At 56.6% G+C, this 27,545-nt stretch overlaps 1 protein-coding gene across 1 annotated transcript in view; it reads right to left on the bottom strand.

Moving 5' to 3' along the window:
- Positions 1-12,956, bottom strand: part of PLG (plasminogen) — a 34,403-nt gene extending 21,447 nt beyond the window's left edge. Inside the window, exons 1-5 of the mRNA XM_036415009.2 lie at positions 12,809-12,956; positions 8,734-8,869; positions 6,930-7,036; positions 3,240-3,354; positions 1,243-1,382 (exon numbers count right to left, since the gene is read on the bottom strand). Coding sequence (XP_036270902.1) covers positions 1,243-1,382; positions 3,240-3,354; positions 6,930-7,036; positions 8,734-8,869; positions 12,809-12,857 — 547 coding nt within the window. The 5' untranslated portion in view covers positions 12,858-12,956. The remainder of the gene's footprint in view (positions 1-1,242; positions 1,383-3,239; positions 3,355-6,929; positions 7,037-8,733; positions 8,870-12,808) is intronic.
- Between the last annotated feature and the right edge of the window lie 14,589 nt (positions 12,957-27,545).

Genomic DNA, 27,545 nt, shown 5'->3' with positions numbered 1-27,545 from the left:
GGGGACACGGATTCCCGGAGCCTGTCTGCTGGGACTTTTAAAAAAGGGGTGTCTTCCTCTCAATAGGCTCTTTAGAGACGGCTGTGTCATTGCCGAGTGTCTGGGTGACGGCCCCCCCGGGCCCGAGCGCTGGGCCTGTCCGTGCTCCGGACGCCCTGGGAGCAGAGCCCCCGCAGCCGCAGGGGGAGGCCTGCTGCCCTCCCTCTCTCACATTGTTACACACAGGAGCTCTCGTTTAGAATTCTTGGAATGACGTGGCCCAGCAGGGCCCATGGGGCTTTCAGTTTTAGGGAGCAATAAGGAAAGAAAGAGCCAGACTTTATACCAAACTGATGTGTTCCTGACCCCTAAGGGACAATGACCTCACAGCATCGTGTACAAATAGAGTCCCCGGGGTGGAGGGAGATAACGGAGGGCCCCTGAGCTGCCACAGGTGGAACCCCCGTCCCCTGCCCGCCTCGCACGCTTAGTGGGGCAGGAGGTGTGAAATGGAGAACACGTTTTCAGTAGGATGTTCGTAATTTTTAGCATTGACTGCTGAGATGTGCTATTCAATTGGCTGGCTCATTAAAATAACGATTCGCTGATTTAAAAACTGGTTCTTGGCTTAGCTTCAGTGCAACAGCGAAGTCTCCACGTTACTATTGTCTCTTTGAATTGTATTGATTTTGCGGTTTTATTCCAACTATATAGCCCAAATCTGTTTTTGTGTTTCTACTGTGTGCTGAGCTTTAAGCATAGGAAGTTTGTGTCTAGAGTTTACATCTAGTTTTTTAAAAAAATATTTGTTCACATTAAAGGAGCATTTTCATAAAAATAATTCGGGTTGCCCTACCCGGTTTGGCTCTGTGGATAAGCATCGGCCTGCGGACTGAAGGGTCCCAGGTTCGATTTCAGTCAAGGGCACATGCCCAGGTTGCAAGCTCGATCCCCAGTGGGGGTCATGCAGGAGGCAGCCAATCAATGATCCTCTCTCATCATTGACATTTCTCTCTCTCTCTCTCTCTCTCTCTCTCTCTCTCTCTCTCTCTCTCTCTCCCTCTTCCTCTCTGAAATTAATAAAAATATATTTAAAAATAATTCAGGTCAACACTGGGACGTCTGAGCAAGTATTGACCCTTTCCATGAGGTTCACACATGACTCAACGGTGTCAAACTCGGCACTAAGTGGTCAGTCACGCTATCCTCGTGGCAAATGGCTTTATTGCACACTGCTGTGCGGGGAGCAAACAGGCTCCTGACCTTCACACTCAGGGATGTCACAGTAGTCGAATCTGGTGGCCCGGTCGGTGGTGTAGCACCAGGGCCCCTTCTCGTCGTTGTCGGGGTTCCGGCAGTAGTTTTCCTCCAGCCCCTCCGACGGGTGGGTCGTGGGTGAGTACCTGGACGGAACGGGAAGGAGGGAAAGAATCACTGATTGCATTCTGACCGTCAGCACATGACCAGCCACGCAAACTGAGGAGCCTCCGGCCCCACTCAGGCTCCGGGTCCTGCCATCCCAGTGCCAAAGGGTTGTGGTGTCTCTGTTGCTGGGCTGTGTTCGCACGGGCGCTAACATGCCTGTTATTCCTGCTTGTACATTCCCATCTCGGGAGGACCACACTGTCTGTGCGCAGGTGGCGGAACAACGCCTGCAAGCCTACGGGTTCTCTGCATCCCGACGCCTGCTTTTGTCACTGCCTCACTCTGGGAAAACGACAGTCCTTAACACCCTGCTCCTCCTGACACTAGACTCTTTCTGCGTTCTCCCGTGTAGTCTTAAAGAAACCCCTACCGGACGGCGATGTTAGCCTGGTTTTACAGATGGGACAAGGGGACGCAGCCGTGTAAAAACGAACAGATCTTGCCTAAATTGGAACAGTTAATAAGTAGCATCTCAAGAATTAAGTCAGATCGGTCAGATCCCCCACACTGTGTTCTCTCTGAAATGCAGCCAGGTTCGGGGGAGTGCGGGGTCCCGGAGTTGAGCTAGTTTTCAGCTCGAGACGAGTTGCCGTGTGGAGATAACAAGTTAGACCAAAAGCCCCAGACGTGGAGTCTAAAAGTCAGGCTTTGTGTCGACTCTCCTCCGTGCCTGTTTTTGATAGACTGGCTCTCAGCTTCCTCATCTACCAGAGGAGAGGTGGCCTGGACCAAGCATGTCAAACTCAAAGTGAACACGGGTCAAACAAACAACGCATGCGGCCCCTGGGCCCCATGTGGTCCACAATGACTATTTTTGCAGCCCAGCCGGTATAACGGTATATAAGCAAACATTATTTTTATCATTGTTCTTGCTCTATTTTATACTATACTTTTTGAAAGAAACCTACATTTCTATGAAAATTGAAGCTGGTGGGGGGTTTTTTGTGGCCCACATAAACTTAACCCTTGTTTATTTGGCCTGTGTTAGCCTTTGAGTTTGACATGTTTGGCCTTGACCCATTGGTAGGCAAACTCATTAGTCAACAGAGCCAAATATCAACAGTACAATTGAAATTTCTTTTGAGAGCCACACTTTTTAAACTTAAATTTCTTCTAACGCCACTTCTTCAACATAGACTCGCCCAGGCCCTGGTATTTTGTGGAAGAGCCACACTCAAGGGGCCAAAGAGCTGCATGTGGCTCGAGAGCCGCAGCTTGCTGACCACTGGCCTGGACTCTCTCCAAGGCCCCTGGCAGCCCATAATTTAGCCGTTTGGTCTCATTGCTTCCCCCATAAGCATTAATGTCCCAGGAATGTGCGGTCTGCCCGTCTCACAGGACACGGTCAGGGCAAGCTGTTGGGAAGGGGCTGGGTCAGAGACACCGGCTCCGGCTTGATGAGCTCTGCCGCCAAGACCGCAGTGCCGCCTGGTGGCCCCTGGGAGCCGTGCAGAAAGAATGACTGAAAAAAAAAGTGACTTTCGGGAGAACCCACTGCTCTTTGCATTCATTTCCTCTTTCCCGCCGCCACGCTGAGGGGAGAGTTCTAATTGCGTACGTCAGCTTCCAGCTACTTGTGCCCTAAATGTAGCCACCGCTGGTCCCAGACTCAGCCTGGCATCCGCGCTTGGTGGCTCTCTGCTTACCAGGCATCCTCCCGGGAGCGAGGCCTCCAGAGAAGCATGCGTGCGGAGTGAACAGGCACAGCATGCCCAGGAGGGGCTATACATGACGGAGCGGTCTGCCCGGCACCGGCTAGGTCCTCTGTGGCCGGCGGGCACCGTCCCGGGGTTGGAGGGATGCGGGAGAGGGCTAAGCACGGCAGGAAGCCTTACTTGGGGACGTGTGGCACACTCTCACTCCACTTCTGGCAGGCAACCCCGTTCCTCGTCTTGGCCATGGTCCCCCGGTAGCGCCTTCCGTTCCCGGTCCTGCACTCTGAAAGGTAGACTGGGAAGACCCCGGCGTCAGTCCCTTCGCCGGGAAGGTCACGCCGAGCCCTGCGTCGCGCGGAGCGAAAGGATAGGGTGGGCCTGCCCCCAGGCCACCTTCCCGGCTCTGTGCGGACAGGAAGGGGAGGGGAGGGGGCTTGCAGGCCGGGGGCAGTGCGCTTTTCAGGGGCCAGGAGAGACCCAGCGCCCTAACTTCTCTGAGGCTCCCCACCGTTTAAACGTGAAAAGTGCTGCCGAAACCGGTGTAGCTCAGTGGTTAGAGTGTTGGCCTGTGGACTGAAAGGTCCCAGGTTCGATTCCGGTCAGAGGCATGTACCTTGGTTGTGGGCCCATCCCCAGTAGTGGGTGTGCAAGAGGCAGCTGATCGATGACTCTCTCCCATCGATATTTTTAACTTCCTATCCCTCTCTCTTCCTCTCTGTAAAAAATCAATAAAATATATATTAAAAAAAAACACAAAACATGAAAAGTGCCGAACAGGGTCGGAAAGTGGAGTCACAACCAGCCGCCACCTCCCTGGCTCACAGGGCAGGGCTCCATCCTGGTGTTAAGCTCGTCGCCAGGCGCCCACCCGTGTCCCACGTGGCTCAGGGTGGGCACCCGTGGCTGGCAGGCCCCCTCCCGGTGTGTCTGCCCACTTCTGGTCCCACCAGTTGGGTTGTATGCTTACCAAGAGCCCAATGTTTTTATTGTCAAAACGTGTAATGCAGCTGTGTTTGGTTAAAGGTGACCTAAACTCACCTGGCACCATCCATGGCCATTACAACCTTCTAAACTGAGAAACGAATGAGAAAAAAAAGCTTCTCTTTAACGAAGCTGAAGCAGTTAAGGACTGGAGAGAGCTGAATAGTTTTCAAAGTTAATCAAGTCCACTGAGTGCAACCACTCATACGGTTGATTATACACTGAGTGGCCAGATGATGATGATCCCTGAACACATAATAATCTGGCCACTTAGTGTGTGTGTGTGTGTGTGTGTGTGTGTGTATTAGAGGCCCAGTGCATGAATTCGTGCATGGGTGGGGTCTGGCCATCCTGGCCAGGGGGAGGGGACATGGGCGTTTGGCTGGCCTGCCTGCTGGTGGAACTCCTGGTCCAGGGGACAATTTGCATATTAGCCTTTTATTACATAGGATAGACACTGAGTGGCCAGATGATTATGCGTTCAGGGATCATCATCATCTGGCCACTCAGTGTGTGTGGGGGAGACCACAAATATAGAAAGGTGCCTTACAGTCAGACTGACGGGAGGAGGCTTGGACCCGGCTCTGCTTCTCAGAGAAGGAAGCTGGTTACGGTGGACAAGGCCTCAGAGAGTCACTGATGCCAGAATCACACCAGGTCACCCTGCCACTGACCCAAGCATGCCCAGGGAATCGTGTGTGTTTGATCCATTTGTGTCCTCTTTCGGGATGCCCCGTGTGAACCACCTTTAGAATTAATTGATTGGCTGTCTGCGAAAGTGTTCCTCACACACCTATCGCGAACCAGTGCGTTTAGCCCAGCTGTCTGTACACTGATTGCAAGCAGGTCTTCACGGAGACATCTTCCTATGGGAGACGTAGGACACTTATCAAAAGTGTACATGTGCCCAGCCAGCGTGGCTCAGTGGCTGAGCACTGGCCTGTGAGCCAAGAGGTCAAGGTTCAATTCTTAGGGCACAGGCCCGGGTTGTGAGCTCAATCCCCATTGTGGGGCGTGGAGGAGGCAGCGATGGATGATTCTTTCTCATCCTTGATGTTTCTGTCTTTCTCTCCTTCTTCCTCTCTGAAGTCAATAAAAAGTGTAAGTGCCCATGGCCAGCATGGCTCAGTGGTTGAGTGTCAACCTATGAACCAGGAGATCACAGTGTGATTCCTGGTCAGGGCACAGGTCCGGGTTGCAGGCTCAAGCCCCAATGGGGGCATGCAGGAGGTAGCCGATCAATGATTCTCTCTCATCACTGATGTCACTATCTCTCCCTCTGCCTTCCTCTCTGAAATCAATTTAAAAAGAAATGTTTTTAAGTGTAAACGCAAGGCCGTTCGAAGGCCCGAGGTCAGGAAAGGTTTTGACAGGAGGTGGGGCCTGAGTGAGACCTGGGAGGTGAGAGGGACTGTCCAGGGGAGGGACAGAGAGGGTCCGGGTGCAGGGGGTGCCCTGCCTGTTGCAGGCGCAGGGACAAGCGTTGAGCCCGGCCAGCTGGGTGGGTTTCAAAGCCGCGGGGCCCTGGAGCCTGGGGGCGTGGGGATCTGAGTCTCGGGGCACGAAGGCCTTGGTGCAGGGGTGTCACAGCCCAGCCCTCCGTGCCCAGGCGGTGATGATGGCGGCTTAGACCCAGGCGGTGGCAGTGCCATGGCGGCCAGCGGCCGATGGCAATGGGACACTAGCCCATTTCCCAGAAAAGATGGGTCGATATTGCACAGCAAGGAAACAGGACGGGAAGGACTGGCTTTTGACCTTGCACCTCTCCTTGTTTGCCTAACCTTTTGCCCGTCAGCACCTGGAAAACAGGCACCCACAGCGGCTCGCACTCAGGCCGGCGTCGCCCATGGCCCCTCCTGTTAACCATCCACAGGGACGTGTGCGGTAGCGTTTGGCAGGGGATCCCACCAGCCCCCCTTTCCTTAACCTGGTGGGCAGCAGGGAGAGCCTTGTATCGCATCCCTGACTCACTGTCTGTAGGAACTGGTAATGGCACCAGATAAACAGTAGATCTAACCTGCCTTCAGTCTCAGGAATTAAAGAGACGGCCTGGCCAGGCGGCTCAGCTGGTTGGAGCGTCATCCTGGGTGCCAGAACGGCTGCAGGTTCAATTCCTGGTCAGGCACATAGCTAGGTTGTGAGTTCGATCCCCAGTTGGGGCACATATGGAAGGCAACCAACTGATATCTCTCTCTATCTCTCTATCTCTATCTCTATCTCTATCTCTATCTCTATCTCTATCTCTATCTCTATCTCTATCTCTATCTCTATCTCCCCCCCCCCCCCCCGCCCTCATTCCTCCCTTCTACTCTTCCCAAAATGCAATGGAAAAATGTCCTCAGGTGAGAATTAACAAAAAAATAAGTAAAATAAGAACAATGAAACATAAAAGGTGAGTAATATACCAAGCTGATGTAATGCGTTAGTGGTCAACTCTTATCCTAACCCCTAATTCACTTTCCCGGCTCCATGGTGCCTCCAATCTGTGGGCCACAAACTGCAGATGTGAGGGGGGAGGGACAGGAGGAAGAAAGGAGGGGGAAAGTAGAAGGGGTAGGGGCAGGGAAGGTGGGGAGGGGAAGGACAGGAGGGGGAAGGTGGGGAGGGGAAGGGGTAGGTGGGGAGGGGAAGGGGCAGGAGGGGGAGGAGGGGGAAGGGAAGGAACAGGAGGAGGAGAGTGGGGAGGGGGAGGGCAGGAGGGGGAGGAGGGGGAGGAGGGGGAAGGGAAGGGACAGGAGGAGGAGAGTGGGGAGGGGAAGGGCAGGAGGGGGAAGGTGGAAAGGGGAGGAGCAGGAGGGGGAAGATGGGGAGGGGGAGGGGCAGGAGGGGGAAGGGGGAGGGAAGAAGTAGAGGAGCAGGAGGAGGGAAGAAAACATGGTGCTCTCTTACTTCTCTTCTCGTACAGAACCACGTCCCTCATGCGGAGCACCGGGGCAGACTTGCTGTTGTCGCCCATGACCACGCAGTGCTGCTCCTTGCTGTGGAACTGGAAGGACCTGCGGGACCGGCAGCAGAGGGCGTCAGTGGAGGAGCGTGGGGCGTGGTGAGCGGGAGAGGAGGGAAGGTGCCCTTGGTGCCCCAGGAGCTCACCTCACACGGTATTGACCAGTGCCGTGGCACCTATCCAGACGCGTGCCTTAGGTGGAATAAAAGGTGGGACGGAGAGGAGGGTAAGAGAATCTGAAGAAGGAGATGAGAAATTGAGAAAAGGGCAGAGAAAATAAAGTGGGCACGAAAAGAGCGAGATTGGGCAAGGAGACAGAAAAGGAGGAAACGGAAAGGAGAGAGAGAAGGAGAACGAATAGGAGAGCGAAAATGAGAGGATAGAAGGAAATAGAAACGGGAGAAAGAAAGGGCGAACGAGTAAGGGTAGGTGAAGAGGGCGCGAAAAGCAATAATAGATAAGAAACGGAAAAAAGAAGGAGGGAGGAAGGAGTAAAAGAAACTGGAGAGGACGATGAAGGAGAAAGGAACAATTAAAGGAGAGAGAAAAGGTGAGAGGAGGAGTAGTAATCGAGAATGGAGGAAAGAAACGGATGAACCTCTCCCTCCTCTCTTTCCCTTCTCCCCCTCCTTCTTCTCCCTCTCCTTCTCCCTCTCCCTTCCTCTCCTCCCCTTCTCCCTCCCCTTTCTCCCTCTCCTTCTCCCTCCCCTTCTCCTCTCCCTTTCCCTCCCCTTCTCCCCCCTTCTCCCTCCCCTTCTCCTTCCCTCTCCCTTCTCCCTCCCCTTCTCCCTCTCCTTCTCCCTCCCTTTCTCTCTTCCCTCTCCCCTCCCCTTCTCTTTCCCTTCTCCCTCCCCTTCTCCCTCCCCTTCTCCCTCCTGGTCCCCACATTGTCTCTTTCTGTGCCGACTGCTCTACTTTTCCTCACTCGTGTTCTCAATGAAGCCCCAGAATATTTGCTTTTGTGTTGGAAAGAAGCGGTTCTGGTGGCCTTGAACTAATTTCCAAGATGGTCTACAGGGGTCCTATTACCCCCCGACCTACGCCTCTGTGTTCTCTCCCCCTGACTGTCCAGCCCCATCCCCTGCACAAGCCACCGTGATCCCTGCCTGGTCCCCCCCCCTGGGGCCGGGCCAGGACACGCCCTCTGCCTAGGAGGCCTCCAGCTCCCACCTGCCCTGCAAAGCCCAGCTCAGCTCATACCTCCTCCGGGAGGCCTGCCCAATTGACCAACCCTTAGCAATTGACCTCTCCTCTGAATACTGAGCACATATTACCTCACTTCCCCATACCTCACATAGGCTGTGTTTTTATAAATTTCTGTGGCTACAGCACAACATGGCCACAGAGGCAGGGCTGGAGCGTGCGCCCACACAGAGACCTGTCACACACAGTGCTGACCGCTCAGACGCTGGGGCACGCCCTCGCTGCTCCTTGGGGTCCTGAGCACTCCACACATGTGCTCCTTGGCACATATCATAAAGATGAGCGCTTTGACAGTAGCTGCTCGTGTCGTATGTATAAATAAGTAAGGTCCTTTGGGGGCGTATTTCTAAAAGGGACACTGATAAATGTAACACGAAACGGTTGTATGGATTCCGATACAGGGAGCGAACACAGATCCCAAACCCCAGTCCCACGAAATCCCTCTTACATCCTGTGTCTGTCACGTCCACGAGCAAAGTTCCTGATATCAAAGCAGGAGTCGCTCCCGCAGCAGGGTGCCTGCAGGGGCCGCGGCCCCGAACGTACCTGCACGTGAAGGTGGCTTCCTCCTCGCACTTCGCTGCACATTCTGCGATGCTTCCTGCGTCCAGCTGCTTCCTGGTGAACGTGACCAGCGAGGCCCCCTGCGTGTTCACGTAGTTGTCCAGGGGGTCTCCATGGCCTGCACGTGGGGGGGGGGGGCAGAATCAAATTACTCAACGCCAGCCTAGCCAGAGCATCGGCCTGGGACTGAAGGGTGACGGGTTTGAGTCTGGTCAAGGGCACCTACCTCGGTTGCAGGCTCGATCCCCAGCCCCGATCAGGGATCATACGGGAGTCAACCAATCAACATGTCTCTCGCACATCCATGTTTCTCTCCCTGTCTCTCCCCCTTCCTTCCCCTCTCTCTATAAATCATTGGTGGTGGTGGGGGATCCTCGGGTAAGGACTAACAACAACAAAAATGGGTTGACACCACTGCTCGATCGTGGTGACGTGGAAATCTGTTTGCTCTGCCTCCACCGAAGAAAACGCGCTGTTTTATTGGAAGCAGAACAGAGGGCCGCGGACAGCAATGTTTAATCAGGAAATAGTCCCGTCCTCAGACCGCACTGTGTTCGAAGATCGTTAGATGGGTAGATCACCTAGTAGAACTAGTTAGCAGCTCCTGAGTTTCTACGTTAGTGGGTGTGCAGCCTTCACGGGGAGTGAATTTGGTCTGCTCGCTGTGGGTGGCCGTGAGGTGACAGAACACCAGAGACCGCCGGTGGCCAATGGGTTCCCAGCACCAGTGGCCATGCGCCCCAGTCCATGACTTGATCTCCGGCCGTCTAAACCCTGGGGCCACGCCGTCCCTTACCCGGCCACGGCAGGCGCCCCGGGGTGGCTGAGCCTGAGTGGGCCTGCACTGCCATGGCGGTCGCTGTCACGCTGGGCTCGGTGCAGGGGCACCGCTCTCCGTGAAGGAGCCAGCTCTGCTCCGGTGCTGGCCGGGACCTGGCCTTCTGGAGGGGATTGTGGGACAGCAGACAAACTCTGGTCTTTAATTTTCCGTGAGAGGGAATCTACGGCGGAGGGTCTGTCTGGAGGCCCCTCTGCCCTCTGTGACCAGGCCGCGGCTCCCCAGGCTGCAGAGGGTCCTGCCCCCAGCCCGGGGCCTGGCCTCGTCTTGGCAGCTCTGTTCCAGGGAGATGGAACACTAGTGGTTTTCACCGGGCGACAGGCCAAAGCGGTTAATAAAATACAGAGCAGAGGCTCCTAAAGTTCGTCCACATGGGATTGGGCAACGTGGAACCTTGGCCGCCTGGGGGGCGGGGGGCTGAGCCAGGCAGAGGGACTGCAGAGGGACCGGAGTCTCCTCGGGCGCTCGGTTAGGAGGTTTGGGGAGCGCGGAGCAGCTATGACACTTTCCGAAGAGGAGCCGGTCCAGAGCAGGGTGCTGATGGGAACTGAACAGGAAGGTCAGCAGGAGGCTGACTCCTCAGCAGGCCCCCCCCCCCCCCCCCCGAACGCATACCCAGCACAACGAGGCACTCAATGCAGGAGTCGGAGCCCGCCGCCTCCCTCTCCACCCCCCGCCCGCCTCCATACCCTCCCCCTACCCCACTCACTGCATTCACACACCCCCTCACACACACACACACCCCCGCCCCGCTGATTTCCACCAGCTCAGGGCTCCAAGCAGCAAGGGGGACCCTGGCCAGGAAGGCGGCTGGCGCCATCTCAGTGTGATACACAAGAGCACGCTACAGCGATGAGAAGGTTATGGCCGTGTCCATGTCCTGGTCCCTTTCCTAAGAGCTGGTCTCTGGTGAGCTCTACAGCTAAGCATGTGATTCCTTTTTAAATTGACTCTATAAAGCACAGCCTCGGAAGGGTTAAACTTTTGGAAGTGATGTCCAGTCAGCTGGCCAGCGTGGCCCAGGGGTTGAGTGTTGACCTATGAACCAGGAGGTCACAGTTCGATTCCTAGTCAGGGCACACGCCTGGGTTTCATCCCCTGGGTTTGAGCCTCCTGCTATGCAGGAGGCAGTCGGTCCATGACTCTCTCATCGTTGATGTTTCTATCTCTCCTTCTCCCTTCCTCTCTCTGAACATCAATAAAAATTTTTTTTTTTTAAACAGAAAGTGATGTCCAAACAAAAACTTTCTGTGTATATCCCCTTTAATGAAGGTGCCTTTATTGTTATTATGGCTCATAGCACAGAGCTGCTCTGATCTGCCTAAGGAACAAGGGAACCAGAGAGATATCCCAAAAGCAAGGTGACCAGACGTCCCACTTTTGGCGGGACAGTCCCGCTTTTTAACAATTTGTCTCGCGTCCTGTGGGGTTTAAAAAAAGTCCCGATTTTTTAAAACGCCACGGGACGCGGGACAATCTGTTAAAAAGCGGGACGTCTGGTCACCTTACCCAAAAGACATTCGTTTTCTGTTTTGTTTTAAAATATTTCCCCCAACATTTTATTTTAACTCCGGGGCTCACATGGCAATGGGGTACAATGCAGTTTAAATATGTTCCATATTCGAGGGCCCACGTGGCCGTATGCGCTACCCAGCCAGAGACTCTGCCTGTCCCCCCGTGAGGGACACGTGTCCCCGGGACTGTGTGTCTGAGGCACGGCCCGCGGCTGTGGCTACAAACGCCTCACCGGCGCATTGGAAACAAAACCTTCTCAGAGGGGGAGTCCTGCTCCTCCAGCAAAGGGCCTGCGGGAGCCTTTCCGGGGGGAGGACAGGCGCTAGCCCGTCACAAGGCGCCTGCTCTCAGCGGGCCCTGCCTGCCTGGCACCGCAGGCCCGCACGGCGCCCCCCTTCGCCCTCTCGGCTCCGTGTGCCTCGCGACTTCTCTGAACGGCTCCGCCCAGCTCAGACGCACTTGACTCTAAAGCACAACCTGTAGCACTTCATCGGCGATTTATGAATTGAATCTGTTTATAGGAAGAACTACCTGCACGAGTGTCATTCCGTTTGTGCGGCATGTCCAGCACAGGCCGGCCGGAGACAGAAAGCAGATGAGGGATTGGCAGGAGTGGGCGGGATGGAGGAGGGGGGAGGAGGGGCAGGGAAATGCTGGGGTGTCAGCGAAGGGTGTTCGGGGGACAATGAAAATGCTCTGACGTGTGGCGATGGGTGCACCGCTCCAGGAGAGGGGGCCGCCGGATCGGGGGCTTTAAATGCATGAACCGAGTTGTGTGTGAACTGTATGCAATAAAGCAGCCACGGAACAAAGCGCTGTGAGGACACGCGGAGGACACTTCACGGGAAGTTTGTCCGGGTGGAAAGAGCGGAGAGCACAGGTTCCTTCTTGAAACGAGGCTCCTTCTTGGTCTACATCCCACTTTCAGAGCTTCCTGAGCATGGGAGTTTGGTCAATAGGCAAGTAAGGGGATTTTCCTAAGTATGGATTAAGCCGTCTATACAATGGGGGGCGGGGGTGGGAATCTACTACCAGTTAACGGGCACATGTGCGCGCGCGCGCACACACACACACACACACACACACACGCACGAATAAAAATGGTCCTGGACTCCCTCCAGCCCCGAGTGTGTGTTGCTGTCTGCACACACCACTTGGCAAATCAGTGCCTGCGATTGCTCCAGGCATAAAGCAGACGTCTTGGTAGGGAAATCCGTACTCAGACCAGAGCAAACAGGCAGGTAAATGCACCTACAGGCTGGCCCGAGAGCGGGGTCAGGAGTAGCTCGCTGCTCACATTGGAAGTGCGGAGAAGCTGACCTCCGTGCCCGGAGCTAAATTCACCGTGCCGAGAGCCAGGCAGAGACTGACCATTGGGGGAGGGGGGGGTGGCGCTCGCTGTATGTATATGGGCTATTATTATTTTTTCAAGTAAAAACTATTATTTGAGCTCAACCTTTCACATATATAAAAAAAATCACTCATTCATTCTCTGTCCCTTCGTCCCAGTATTTACAGGGAAATTACACTTTGTCTTGACAAGTGCCTCAATCTTAGAGAATGACCTAAGTCGTTTAGTTTTAAACTGAGAATCTCAAAAGCTAAATTAAGCGAGTGGCTCAGGAAACCACCATCGCTCTGTCTTTAGTGCCTCGCCAGGGAGAAGCCGATGGCGGTTAACGGGGAGGAATCGCTCCGTCTTACCTGATGGCAGGAACAAGAGCAGCAGAAGCACCAGCTCCGGGCGGCCCATGGTGGGACTGGCCAGCAGGGTGCGGACGGCCGGGCGGCCCCGGCCCAAGGGGTTATTGACTTCCAGGACCGGAAGTGCCCCCACCAGCGAGGTGGCCACATGTGGTTACTCATTACCTTGCAGGCCCATGGCCCCATGTGCTCCGAGGGTTCAAACATTAACCTGAGGGAGGGTCTTACAACATCGATGCTGGGAAATGGCGCAAGCGGCCCTGCCCCTCGCCCAGGCGCCTCTGTCCCCAGGCCCCGCCCGCCCATCCATCCTCTCTCCCTTGGCCTTGTTTCCTTCCCTCGTCTTCCGTTCTCCTTCTTCTGGGGAAAAAGGGACTCACTGAGCGTGCCCGCGCCGGGCACTCTGCTGAGAGTCATCGTCTCCCTCACCTTCAAGCTGGCAGCATTGCTCCCCGCATCCTCCCCCCGCCCCCGTCAGGCTAACGGACTGGCACTTTCCCAGGGGGCCAGCTCACCAGGGGGACACTCTCAGACACGACCTCTTGGGCCTCAGATTGCGGCCGTGACTTGGCATTGTGATCAGCATCCTCCTGGTGGAGAGAGAGCCAGGTAAGGTGTTTTATTATTAATATTTCTGTCTGCCCTGTAGACTCACGTGTCCTTCAGTGTTAGATATGATGTTAAGAAAATAGCCATCTTTTCTCCAAACGAAGTCGCAGTGCGTTAGATTCTCATCCTCATGAAACAAACCAGAATTATGTTTAAAAATCTGTCTTGCCCCACCGGCTGGCTCAGTGGTTGAGCGTCGACCTAGGAACCAGGAGGTCACAGTTCGATTCCCGGTCAGGGCACAGGCCTGGGTTGCAAGCTCGATCTCCAGTAGGGGGCGTGCAGGAGGCAGCCGGTCCATGATTGTCATCATTGATGTGTCTCTCTCCCTCTCCCTTCCTCTCTGAAATCAATAACAATACTTGCTTTAAAAAAAGAGTCTGTCTTGATTTTGATTGGGAGTTCCCCAGCGTAGGGCTAGCAGGAGTAAGGAAGGACATGCTTTAAAACTCCTGTTTCAGTGCCCCCAAAATATGCAGGAACAGCTAACTGGACCCCATTTTAAATGTGAAGTAAGAACAAGACACTGCTTCCTCCAGGCGATGCAATTCCTCTCTGTCAGTTGCCCCAGAATGTGTAGACACGGGACCCAGGACTGCAAGAGGCTGCACCGAGGCCCGCACCTACACCTCCCCGGGAATCGCTGCAGGAACCAAACGGGCTGGGAGCCAGGAGGGGGCCCGCGGTGAGGACTGAGGCTGCTTCCTGCTTGTCCGCTCCACCCAGCCTTCCTTCTCTCTTCCAGCTCCCGCCTCCTCTCCCATGAAAGGGCCAGGGAGGAAGCAAGCTGAGGTCAGCATGGGACAAACCTTATTCTTAAAATATGGGAAGTGTCCTTCGAGGGGGCCTCCGTTGGCGTGTTTGAGAAGGTACCTGGGGGAAACCATTTCTTTCCATTTGAACAATGTCGGTACCCGCCTGGTGGAGAAGGCCAGCAGGAACAATGTTATTCAGAATTCTACCTCCACACACATTTCCTTGTCTTTTAATGTGGGTGGAAGCGGTATGCCTTTTGCCCCCTTGCCTCCCGGAAGCTTCCAGAACACACTGGATTCTACGATGCTGTTTGTGTAAATGAGGCTGTCCTCCTGTGGGACTTCGTCATCTTCCTCATAGGTGATGGGGCCCTGAGAGCTCAGGCGCAGGAGCAGAGCGTGCTACTGTGCCAGCTGGGTCTGCAGGGGCGGGAGGCGGGCGAAGAGGGATGGGTCCCTCTGGCAGAGACGGGTGGGTGCAGGGTGGGCACAGAGCAATGAACCATTCTGGATGGTGCATAGGGACCCTATTTTATTTATTTATTTTTATTGACTTCAGAGAGGAAGGGAGAGCGGAGAGAGATAGAAACATCAATGATGAGAGAGAATCATTAATCGGCTGCCTCCTGCATGCCCCACCCCGGGGATCAAGTCCGCAACCGGGCATGTGCCCTGACTGTCGATGCTCAATCACTCTGCCATGCCAACCGGGCCCCACGTGGGCCCTGTCAGGGATGATGGGTAGTGGTTTTGCCCAAGGCTGCAAAGATGATTAACTCAAAATACGTTATTTTCTACTGGAAAGAATGGCAGAAGCTGAAGAAAGAGAGGTCACCTCTGTATGCTATCAGCGGGCTAAGTGCAAGATGGGTATTCTTACTGAGTTCAATGCGTTTACCTTTTATTTATTTATTTATTTTTAAGGTTTGAGGTTTTGTAGTACAAAATACCTAACAAATAATTGCAATGCAGAATTTGAGTAAAGTGCAGAAATGAATAAGACTGCTATAGGCACATTCATTAATTACTTTTAATACTAAATATATATATATATATATAAAATTTTAAATATATTTTATTATTATTATTATTATTATTTTTTTACAGAGAGGAAGGGAGAGGGATAGAGAGCTAGAAACATCAAACCTGGGACCTTTCAGTCTGCAGACCAAGACTCTATCCACTGAGCCAAACCGGCTTCCACAGTGAGTTACCTTTGATTGGCACCCACTGGGATTGAGTGAAGGTGCTGGTCCCAGGCTCCGCCCTCTGGGCCTCCAGGAGGTTTTGCCCGGAGGATGCTGAGGCTGCGGCGCTGTGGCCTGGGGCAGCACAGTGAAGTGAGATATACAGGGCGGGGAGAAAGGAGGTGTACAATTGTGAGTATGCAAAGCAGAGTTTATTGTTGTATTAGTGCCTATTAATGATTGCATTATTTCTCATACCAACAACTGTAAACGTGTTTTCGCCCCAGCCTGTATATATCATATTTGGCTGGGCCTATATAGATGTCTCTATTTGGCTATAAATGTATACATTTGGATATATTTTGATGTATGTGTATATGTTTGATATATTTGGCTCTATCCATCTGTATTTGGATGCATGTGTATATTTGGACAGGTGTGTATATATTGGGATAAACTTGTATGTGTTTGGATGCATATGCGTGCACCTGGCATGCGTATGGACATGGGTCTGTGTGTGTGCGCTCAGGAGGAGCCAGGATGCTGAGGCGCTTTCATGACATCATCAAAGAGAGCGCCCCAGGACAGAACCCGCGCCAGGAGAGTCTGACCCGGCAGCATTTCCCTGCCAGGGCGGTGCCGGCCTTGGGGGTTCAGCGAGCAGAAGGGGGGAGCACGGGGACGCTGCGGCCTCCACGCTGCCTGGCGGCCATCTGTGCGTGGTCTGGTCAGAGCTGGAGGGCCAGGCCCTGTGGCCTCCTGGGCGCTCAGCGGAGACCCGCCCGCTCTGCACACCGTTACTGCACCAGCCAACAGAGGCCGCATCTCCCCCACACCCCGCATTCCCCTCTCCTGCCCGCCCTGGGGAGGAGGTCCCGAGGGCAGTGTGGGGCGGAGGGAATAGCTGTGCGCTGCTCCCTCCCCCGTGCGGAGTGCGGGGCAGGCAGAGGGGGCACGGCTGGTCCGTCCCCAGGGAGCCTGCCACCGGCGGGCAGAGGCAGTGCTGGCTGGGCGGCTGGGACCCCGCGGCAGGTGGTGGCGGGCGCGCAGAGGGACCGCCTCAGGCTGCAGCAGGGAGCTGACAGGGGGCACTGGGCCAGCAGGAAGGGGAGCAGCAGGAGAGTCTCCTGGTCTGCATGGGTCCTGGCTTTGGGGGTGGCGTCGGGAAGGTGCCCCATTTCCTGGTGGACATCCGGCAGACAGGGGGGCACAGAGCAGGGGATGGGTTTGTTGGTGGACATGTTAAGTTTGGGAACCTGTGAACGCCCGAGGGGAAATTTCTAGAAGGCAACTGGATATCTGGGTCTCCCTCAGGCGTAGGTCTGAGAAGAAGGTGCTGGCATCGCCCTCGTGTTTTCCTGGTGAAGAAGCCAGGAGGGGCTCCGTCCCTCCCAGGGCCGCACGGCCGGGAGGCCGGTGAGCGGGGCGCGGGCGCAGATCCAGGCCCTCCGCCCCGACCTGCAGCTGCCAGCCCCTCCCGGCACCGGCACCGGCACCGGCACAGCACCCGCGGAGCACCCCCTGCACCCGCGGAGCACCCCCTGCACCCGCGGAGCACCCTCTGCACCCGCGCAGCACCCCCTGCACCCGCGGAGCACCCCCTGCGCCCGCGGAGCACCCCCTGCGCCCGCGGAGCACCCCCTGCACCCGCGGAGCACCCTCTGCACCCGCGCAGCACCCCCTGCGCCCGCGGAGCACCCCCTGCGCCCGCGGAGCACCCCCTGCGCCCGCGGAGCACCCCCTGCACCCGCGCAGCACCCCCTGCACCCGCGGAGCACCCCCTGCACCCGCGGAGCACCCCCTGCGCCCGCGGAGCACCCCCTGCACCCGAGCTCCGGAGGTCAGGCCGGAGCCCGGGGCGGCACCGGTGAGGCCGCGCACAGGCCCGGCTCCGTTGCAGCCCCGGCCCGCTGACCCCGGCTCCCACAGCCGGCCTGTCCGGAGGGCCGGGTGGGCAGTGCTGTTGGCTCTGCCTGGAGGGCGCCGGCGCCCCGCCTCGCAGAGGGTGACCCCGGGAGCACAGGCCGCGCCCGCATCCTCCCCGCCGGCAGGGGCGCGGCGCCCGGGCCGGTCAGTGCCCAGCCTCCGGGGGCCGCGGGCGGCCCTCCTCCGCAGCCTGGGACACGCCGCGCGGCCGGGGGTGAGGGGACGGAGGCCGCCCGGGCGGAGGGGGCTCCGGGACCGCCTCCGGCTCCCAGCCCGGGCCGAGTCCGCCCCGCTGTGCGGACTCCACTCCCGGCTGGGCCGCCTCCCGCGCCTCTGGGCGCTTCCCCCGCGGCTCCCACCGCGGCCGGCAGGGGGCAGCCGCCGCCTCCGCAGCCGCCGAGCGCCGAGCGCCGAGCGCGGGCCCGCCCCGCCCGCCCCGCCCCCGGACCGCGTGTCCGGTCCCCCAGCCGCGGCTCCCTTCCTCCGCAGTGACCCCCCTCCGCAGTGACCCCCCTCCTCCGGGACCCCCCTCCTCCGGGACCCCCTCCTCCGGGACCCCCTCCGCAGTGACCCCCTCCGCAGTGACCCCCCTCCTCCGGGACCCCCCCCCTCCGGGACCCCCTCCTCCGGGACCCCCTCCGCAGTGACCCCCCTCCGCAGTGACCCCCTCCACCGGGACCCCCCTCCGCAGGGACCCCCCTCCTCCGGGACCCCACTCCGCAGGGACCCCCCCTCCCCCCCACGCAGGGACCCCCCTCCGCAGGGACCCCCGACCCAGCAGCGGCTCCGTGTGTGACCCCCACCCCTGGAGGGGCTGACCATCCTAAAAAGGGAGAAGTACGGTTTTTACTTTCCAGTGTCCGCCCCAGACCTGGCGGGGCAGCAGATGTTTGTAGGAGGGCGGTGCTCTGCCTTTTTCTGTGTTTTTATTTATTATTATTATTTTTTTTATTGATTTGAGAGAGGAATTGAGAGGAGAGACAAGCATCAATGATGAGAGAGAATCATTGATCGGCTGCCTCCTGCACGCCCCCTGCTGGGGATGGAGCCCTCAACCTGGCGTGGACCCCACCAGGAATCTAACCTTGACCTCCTGGTTCACAGGTTGGCGCTCAAGCCCGGAGCCAGGCTGGTCCGGTCCTTTTCCTGTCTCACACCGTTTTGCTGGCGGCCGTGAGGCCGGACGGGGTCAGCCAGGAAGAGACGGGCAGGTGTCGGTGCCCGTGTTTTTACCGGAGAAATCTGCCTCCGTCACCTGCCCACCTGACGCTGTCGCCTCCCTGCCTCAGGTTCACCTCCTTGATGTGGCAGCCGTGTCCCCGGAGAGCTGGGCAAAGCAGCGTTTGTTTACTGGATCTGATTTAAAGGCCAAAAAGGAGCTTAGCCCAGGAATCGGTGGTCCCGGGAAAAGGGCTTCATCTGCTCTCAATATGGACATTCTCAGGCGCCGTCCGCGGCGCGTCACCTACAGATCCGGAGGCGATGGTCTCTCGCCGAGTCTGAGAGCTGTGAGCTGGTCACTGCCCGGTTACAGGGGTCCCTTCCTCTCCGAGGCTCCGCGTCTCCGGGGGGCGGCCGCTCAGAGCCGCTCCTGCCCACGACGCTGGCCGCACAGCTGGTGGACGGGGCCGGCCGAGGCCACCGGGGAGGCTGTGTCATTGAATGTAAGGGTGCGTGGATCTTTTCAAAGTACTGTTTCCGGTTTCTTCAGATAAACACCCAAAAGTAAAATGACATGCTAGCTCTATTTTTAATTCTTTGAGGAAGCTCCATACTGTTCTCCACAGCGGCTGCCCCAGTCTGCATTCCCACCGACAGTGCGCGAGGGCTCCCTCTTCCCCCCGGCCGCCCAGCACTCGTTGGTTGATTTGTTGACGATAGCTGTTCTGACAGGGGTGAGGGGATAGCTCGTGGTGGTTTTCATTCGCATTTTCCTGATGATCAGTGACCGTGAGCATCTTTTTATATGTCCACGGGCCACCTGGATACCCTTTTCAAAGATGTGTCTATTTGGGTCTTCTGTCTACTTTTTAATCAGATTGTTTATTTTTCGGGTGTTAAATTGCTTGAGTTTCTTGTCCTAACTGGTTTGGCCCAGTCAATAGAGCGTCGGGTTGCAGACTAAAGGGTCCTGGGTTTGATTCTGGTCAAGGACACATGCTCAGGGTGTTCAGGAGGCAGCCAATCCATGAGATTCTCTCTCGTCATTGATGCTTCTATTTCTCTCTCCTCCCTTCCTCTCTGAAATCAATAAAAAAATTTTTTTAATTGTATGAGTTTCTTATATGTTTTAGATCTAACCCCTTGTCAGGTGTATCATTGGTGAATACTATATTTTTCCTTTCAGTCTGTTGTCTTTTGGTTTTGTGGATGTTGGGTTTGGGGTTTTGTTTGCTTTGCGAAAACTTTTTAGTTTGCTGTGCTAGTAGTTCCACGTGTTTACATTTTCTTCTTTAGGGACACATTTTGTGGGTGGTTTTTGTGGGCGTGAGGCCAGCGCGGGGGAGTGTCCTGTGTGACGTTGGATGGGACTCAGTAGCAATGGGTCACAGGACTGAAAGCACCGGGCACTCTGGGCTGAATGCCTCAAGCCTGTCACCAAGGATTGTTGGTAGCAATTCTATTAGAAAAACCATGAAATTATATCATCTGAATTGGCCATCCTTCCAGGTGAGGGTGCCACCGAGCCCGTCCCAAAGCCAGCTTCGGACGCAGGTCACACCGCCACTCCCTGCGTGCCCGGGAAGCCCACCCTGGAGCCTGCCAGCGAGGCACTGCCCACGCCAACGCTCAGGCATGGCTCTCCACACGCTTCTGCTCCAGCTCCTGTGAATAGGCCTCGCCGTGCGAACTCCCACCCGAGTCTGAAACAGCAAAGGTTCGTCCTCGGCGCCGGCCGAGCAGAGGAGAGAGGCGGTGCTTGTCTCCTGGCCCAGCTGTGCTGGTTTTACAGTTTCAGGGCTGGAGAGCGGCCGGCCGTCTGCGTGAACCTCTGTTCGCTCTGTCCTAGGAGTTCTCTCATTTCTGGGATGCCAAGCTAGACTCCAGGAATTCATGCCTGTTGTGATGTGCACAGGGCCTGCCTGCTTTTCTCGGTAGGGTTGATGCAGTGGGTAGAGGGTTGAAGCAGTGAAGGTCAAACCCTGGCCCATTTAGCCCAGTGGACAGAGTGTCGGCCCTCAACCTGAGAGGCCCAGTGTTCAATTCTGGTCAAGGGCACATACCTCGGTTGCAGGCGGTGGCTCTGGCCCCAGTCCATCATGCTTCTCTCTCTGTCTCTCCCTCTCCCTCCCACTCTCTCTAAAAATCAATGGGAAAATCCTTTCCTACTTATATCAGAATCAGCCTGCATTGTTGTTCCCTCCCCAGCCACTTCCCAGCTGAGACCTGAAACACTTAGGGCAGTGCGGGGGGGCGGACAGCAGGAGGGTGTTAGAAGTGATGATCCTAAGACAATGACATTTCGAACGTGCTGTCTGTTCTGCTCAATGTGTGATGTTCACTTTAAAGGTCACGTTGTAGCTGCTCTCGCTTCTTTAACCGGGAGAGGGTGCTGGGCCAGAAGCAGTGTGTTTCTACCTTGCTTCAGTGGGGCCCATGCTTGGCGGGATAGAGAGTGATCAGCAGCAGTGCTTCCCACCATCTCTCCCCAGGAAAACGTGTGTGCTCCCAGTAGACTGCCTCAGGTCCACACTGGGCATCACGCTGTGCCCAGACCCACTTTGTCCTAAACCCTAAAGGATTGGGTCTGAGTCTTAAAAATATTTTCTTTCTTTCAGAGCTTAACAAGGTGTCTTATTAACATGATTATGTAAGCTGATATAAGCATCATCCTATATAATAAAAGGACAATATGCAAATTGACCCTAAAACGGCAGAACGACCAGTTGCTATGATGTGCACTGACCATGAGGGGGCAGACACTTAATACAGGAGCTGCCCCCTGGTGGTCAGTGCACGCCCACAGGGGGAGCACTGCTCAGCCACAAACCAGGCTCATGGCTGGTGGTACAGCAGCGGTGGCAGAGCCTCTCCCACCTCCGTGGCAGCGCTAAGGATGACTGACGGCTTAGACCCACTCCCCGAGGGCTCCTGGACTCAAGAGGGCGAAGGCCAGACTGAGGGACACCCCCACCCTCCACCCCCCACCCCCCAGTGCACGAATTTCATGCACTGGGCCTCTAGTAAGGAAATAAAGACATAGCTTTGAGAACACTTTTTTAAGAAAATATATTTTTATTGATTTTTCACATAGAGGAAGAGAGAGAGATAGAGAGCCAGAAACATCAATGAGAGAGAATCATCAACCAGCTGCCTCCTGCACACCCCCCTACTGGGGATGTGCCCGCAACCAAGGTACATGCCCTTGACTGGAAGCTTCAGTCCGCAGACCGACGCTCTATCCACTGAGCCACACGGGTCCCGGCTGAGATCACTTTTGAAACAAGGTGCAGTTGGGCCCATACTTCTCTTTCCTTGAGCTCAGCTTGTCTTACAATGGGAAGAGGAATTCCGGTCACCATCTGGCCTGGCCAGTGACCAGGCCCAGTGTTCTTGGCGTTGGCAGGAGCCATTGAAATGGTGGGTGAAGACCAGTTATGCTCAGCGTTGGTCTTTTTCCGAGCAATAGCTGTCCCTACCGTTATAACCCCAGCGATTTACGTTAACGGTTTTATCCTGCTGCCCCGTCACCTCTGAGCGTCGCTCCCCCTATTAACGTGGGCACGGCCCAGCCACTGGAGAGGTCTGAGGGACAGCTGGACCTGGCCACCTGTCAGCAGGTGGGTGAGAATGACGGCGACACTCACCTCGGCCTCTGTGTCTCTTAGAGTGGAGAGAATTCTGGAGTCCAGTGTGTACATGGGTTCAAACTCTGGCTCCACCTCTTCCTGGCTTGGTGACCTCGAGTCATACAGAGACACCGGTGGTGTCCCCGCGTCTGTTCCTACAGATGGAGATGGGATGGTGACACTTCCGTGGAGGATATTTGGAAGGCCTGGATGGATGAAGCAACGCCCGTAAAATGCCTCCACAGAGCGGGGCAAAAGTAGGTTTGCCGTGATGAGTCCACGAAACAGAGTTTATTCTTGCCTTGTTATTTATTAATGGCTGCCTCATGGTCTATCAGAACAGCTGTCAGCCTACTTTTGCCCCACCTTGTGCAGTGCGTGGCATAACGTGTCTAATCAATGTTACTCTCGCCTCTTAATCCAGCCGGGTTGTTTGTTTTCTTCGTTCGCCTTCTTTCTCCACCGCAGACGTGATTCCTAGATGTTTCTCAGTGACTGGCAGGTGCTGGGATGTGACCTGTCCCTGCAGGGCCGGGCACAGCTGTGTGTCATTCCTCTCGGGGAACCTGCCCACGCCAGGTCCCTGCCGACCTGCCGGACAAGTTTGTGCCGCCTCCTCCCTCCCCGCCTCTCAGAGCAAGAACCGATGGCACCAGGGCTGGGCATGTGACCAAAAAAGCAAACCCATGGGTGGCCAGTGGCAGAGCCTGGTAAACGCTGGGCCAGAACCATGGGCATTGGAAGCGCTGGGGAGCAGCCCCGAGGATGCCCTGAAGGCGAGTCAGGGCCGAGGGATCGCAGGCCAGCGAGAGAGCAGGGGATGCTCCCTAGGGGAAGCCGGCAGGAGGGACAGTGCAGGGGGGCAGGGAGAGGCACAGCCTGTGAGGGCCGAGCATCGGCCCTTTTATGTCAGGTCCCGTCCTTTCCCTCTGGCCTTCACCCCCTGCTCCCCCCAAGCCGATGCGAGAGAGCGTGCCCTCGTCCGCACAGCCGAAGAGCTGAGCAGAAGACGGTCTGTGCCCGGCTTACAGAACCTGGAATCCTCCGGTGCCAGCTGCGGCCAGCTCGTGTCCGTCTCCTGGGAAGGAGCCCTTCGGATCACTGGCTTTGGGGGGATCATGAAGGACACGGTAGCGTGGAAAGTGAGGTGTCATTGAAAGGTCAGGTTTACAGCCGGGGTATTTATAGAATTAGATATAATCTCCAATAAAGACTAGAGTGTTCGCGTGCCAAGCCTCCTCCCACACTGGCTCCTGATCAGTGACCTCCAGCCATGTCTCCACTTGCCAGCCTGTGGCCCCAGGAGGGGCACCCGGGTCCTGGGCGAGCCCTCGCCAGGGCGTTCAGTGGTTAGCGCGCCGCCCCCGGGACTGAAGGGTCCTGGGTTCGATTCCAGCCAAGGGCACATAGCTCAGCTGCAGCCTCCATCCCCAGCCCCAGGTCAGGGCAGCCCCGTTTGATGTGTTTCTCTCACATCAGTTATTTCTCTCTCTCTCTGCCTCTCCCCCTCCCTTCCATTCACGCTAAAAATCAATGGGAAAAACAGTATCCCCTGGTGAGGATTAACAGACAAACCAAGTAAGAAACCAATAATAAAGGTGGCTACTATGAAAAACAACCAAAAACATGGGCGGGCTGAAGACGCTGCCCGAGTGAGGCCTGAGTGTCATTAATGACTTTGAGTCTTGCCTGTCCCAGGTGCCGGGGGAAAGTGAGGTAACAGGCCCTGTGCCCGTCAGCTGGCTCACAGCCCCTGTGCCGCCCGTGAGGCGCAGTGCCGGCCTGCCCTGCAGTGCCAGCCGCCGGCGTTCCCATCCTGTGGTCCAGAAGGGACGGTGTGAGCGTGGGTTTTGCTGAGGCAGAGACGGCCGGGGCCTCCCGTGGGCAGGTGCCTCAGCACGGCTCCCAGGGCCGCGTCACGCCTGCAGAGGGCGCGGGGCGGGCGGGGCAGTCAGCGCGGACACATCCCTGGGCCCACTCAGCGCTCTGAGCGTTTTGGCCTGCTTTCTCTAACGGTCAGAGCCAATTAGTCTTTGCGGGATGTGCTCTTTGAGGGGGCCGGGCCGGCGTGGCTAGGTGGTTAAGCGCCTACCTTAGGAACCAGGAGGTCACGGTTTGATTCCCAGTCGGGGCACAAGCCCGGGTTGTGGGCTCGACCCCCAGTAGGGGGCATGCAGGAGGCAGCAAATCAACGATTCTCTCTCATCATTGATGTTTCTCTCTCTCTTCTCCCTTTCTCTCTGAAATCAGTTTAAAAAACAAACAAACAAAAAACATGGAGACTTTCCAGTGACTGTTTGTGATACTTTTCTGGACTTTGCACATCTTTCGTTGCGAAGGACAGAGATCTTTGTCTTCGTTTGTGAATCCCCAGGGGAGAGGGGGGTGGGGTGGGGTGGGGGGGAGCGTGTGCGTGTCCCGCCCAGTGGCCCCGCTCCCCATTGCTAGCTCTCTAGGAGGGAAGGGTTGGGGCAAGGGCTGCAGAATCAGGCCGGGCTCTGGCCACAGTCCTGCGTCGCCGTGCGGTGTGATGCTGGTGAATCGGTGGCCCTCGCCCGGCATCAGTGAGTAACGGCTACCTTATCACCATTGTTACTCTCTTTACTGTTCTTAACAGCAGCGGGCGGCCGTTATGGGTGTTGTTAATATTAACTTATTTCTCTAGAAAGACATATAGAACAGAGGTATCCGAATCCACTGAGAGGGAAGAGGGGTATGTTTGGGAGGCAGGAGGGGTTGGGGGGAGACCATTTCGGTACGGCACACCAAATTAGCTTCGGGTTTCCTGGCAACCGGGGCAATAAAAAGAGACACAACCGTTTACGTAACTATTGCTACCAGCTCCACCGAGCGGCGGGAGCTGGGCGGTCCAGTGCGGTCGCGGGGGGCACGCGTGGCCTGGGCGTCCGCAGCGGCTCGTGTGGAGGGCGGTGAGCTGGGGGGCCCCCGGGATGGGAGGAAAGAGGAAAGCATCCCCTCACCTCTCCTGCCCGTCGGTCCTGTGCTGGAATCGTGCCGCTTGGCCTATCTGAACTGAATAAAAACGGGTGTCGCCACTTCCACAGCTCTCTCCGGACCGAAGCCCGCTGGGGCCGCGGGCCCGAATGCTCGTCAGGGACGGGCTCGGAGCACGGCCACGGCGGTCTCCATGTGGAAACGGTGACCTCTGCCCACAGGGCCCCCAGCTTCCGGCTCATCCCGAGACGCTGGCGAGCTGGCCGTTCCCGGCCCAGGGCCTCCTGAGGCCCAAGCCCTGGGCTTTCCGGGGACTGGTTATGGAGTCCTTTCCCCGTGCTCCTGGTGGAGGGGGAGGCGAAAATGTGGAACTTCGCACCGCCCCCCCAGGCACTCCATCCAGCTCCGGACAAAGGCAGCGCGCGCACACACACACACACAACCACACACAACCACACACAGACACACACAACCACACACACACACACAACCACACACACACACACACACACACACAACCACACACACACACACAACCACACACACACACACAACCACACACAACCACACACACACACACACACACACACACAACCACACACACGATAATCAAGTACACACACACACACACACACACACAACCACACACAACCACACACACACACACACAACCACACACACACACACACAACCACACACACACACACAACCACACACACGATAATCAAGTACACACACACAAACACGGTAATCAAGTACACACACACACACACACACACACACGGTAATCAAGTACACACACACAAACACGGTAATCAAGTACACACACACACACACACACACACACACAGATAATCAAGTCAGAGGGAGGGCTGTTTGCTCCAGGCAGTGGCCGAGTGGGCGGCGGGTACTGGAACCGGGCAGGGAGCGCGGGGCCGCCTGGACGAGGGGAGCCTGGGCGCTGAGGACTGGCCACGGAGGGGGTGAGGCGTGGCTGGCCCAGAGGACGGGAGCGAGCAGACACCCCTGGCAGACGCTGTTCCCTAAGCATGGCCACTCCGGGGACAGGGCCGTGTCCCCAGGCCCAGCAGGCAGCGAGCCGGGGGATGAGGGGGTCGCACAGGCGCTGGGCACTCCGGGCAGGGGTCATCGGCACGTGTTGAAATGTGGGAGTTGGCAATGGGACAGCTTTTAGAAAACCTTTTAGAAATCTGTCATTTTCCTCCACACGTTCGAGCAAACGGTCACCCTAAAACCAGAGCGTCCCCCTGCTTCTCACACTGCTGTTTGCTGCATACTGCGACGCTGACTGTCCTTCCTGAGGAGTGTTCTCCTGCAGCCCGGCCGCTCCGGCTCCGGCTGCCCTCTGCCGGGAGAGGGTTAGCGCGGCCGCCTGCGGAACTGGTTGGGGAGGCCCCGGGGTGTGTGTGTGTGTGTGTGTGTGTGTGTGTGTGTGTGTGTGGTGTGTGTGTGGTGTGTGTATGTCTCTGAGTGTGTGTGCCTGTGTGTGTGTGTGTGTGTGGTGTATGTATGTCTCTGAGTGTGTGTGCCTGTGTGTGTGTGTGTGTGTGGTGTATGTATGTCTCTGAGTGTGTGTGCCTGTGTGTGTGTGTCTGTGTGTGGTGTGTGTGTGGTGTATGTATGTCTCTGAGTGTGTGTGCCTGTGTGTGTGCCTGTGTGTGTGTGGTGTGTGTGTGGTGTATGTATGTCTCTGAGTGTGTGTGTGTGTGTGGTGTATGTATGTCTCTGAGTGTGTGCGTGTGTGTGTGTGTGTGGTGTGTGTGTGGTGTGTGTATGTCTCTGAGTGTGTGTGCCTGTGTGTGATGATGAGATGAGGTCAGTGATTGGAAGCCGAGGGCTGTGGGCGGGGGGCCGGGACCGCAGCTGTCAGGCACCCGTGCTGCCCGAGGTGCGTGTCAGTTGGAGTGGCGCGTGGGGGCGGGGCAGGGGGTGGAGGAGGGTGCTGCCCAGGTGCCTCTGCCTGGGGCCAAGGCTAGCTTCACCCCTGTCACCCCACGTCTTCATCTTCACCAGGTGCTTGGATTTCCTAATGGCCAGCTCCTTCGTCAGTGATTTCCAAAGCGGAAGAGGAGCCGGAACCCAGATGGAGCCGCCAGAGCTCTCTGCAAACAGCCGCCTGCGTGGTCGCGGCGGGGCGGGGGCCTGCGGTGACAGCACGGCGCCCCTGGCGGCAGCGGGCCGTGACCCGTGTGGCCTGAGACACACTGACCTGCCCACGCTGGAACCCGGGTCCCACCTGCACACTGTTCCCCAGTCACCGGGCCCTGATGGGAATGAATCACCCCAAAGACGGCCGAGAGAGAGAGAGAGAGAGAGAGAGAGAGAAAAGACAGAGAGAGAGAGAGAGAAAAGACAGAGAGAGGGAGAGAGAAGACAGAGGAGAGAGAGGAGAGAGCGAGAGAGAGAGAGAGAGAGAGAGAGAGAAAAGACAGAGAGAGGGAGAGAGAAAAGACAGAGAGAGAGAGAGAGAGAGAGAGAGAGAGAGAGAGAGAGA

This window comes from Pipistrellus kuhlii, unplaced genomic scaffold, assembly GCF_014108245.1.
Source record: "Pipistrellus kuhlii isolate mPipKuh1 unplaced genomic scaffold, mPipKuh1.p scaffold_m20_p_5, whole genome shotgun sequence".
Lineage (NCBI taxonomy): Eukaryota > Metazoa > Chordata > Mammalia > Chiroptera > Vespertilionidae > Pipistrellus > Pipistrellus kuhlii.
This window is presented reverse-complemented; position numbering and strand designations above follow the sequence as displayed.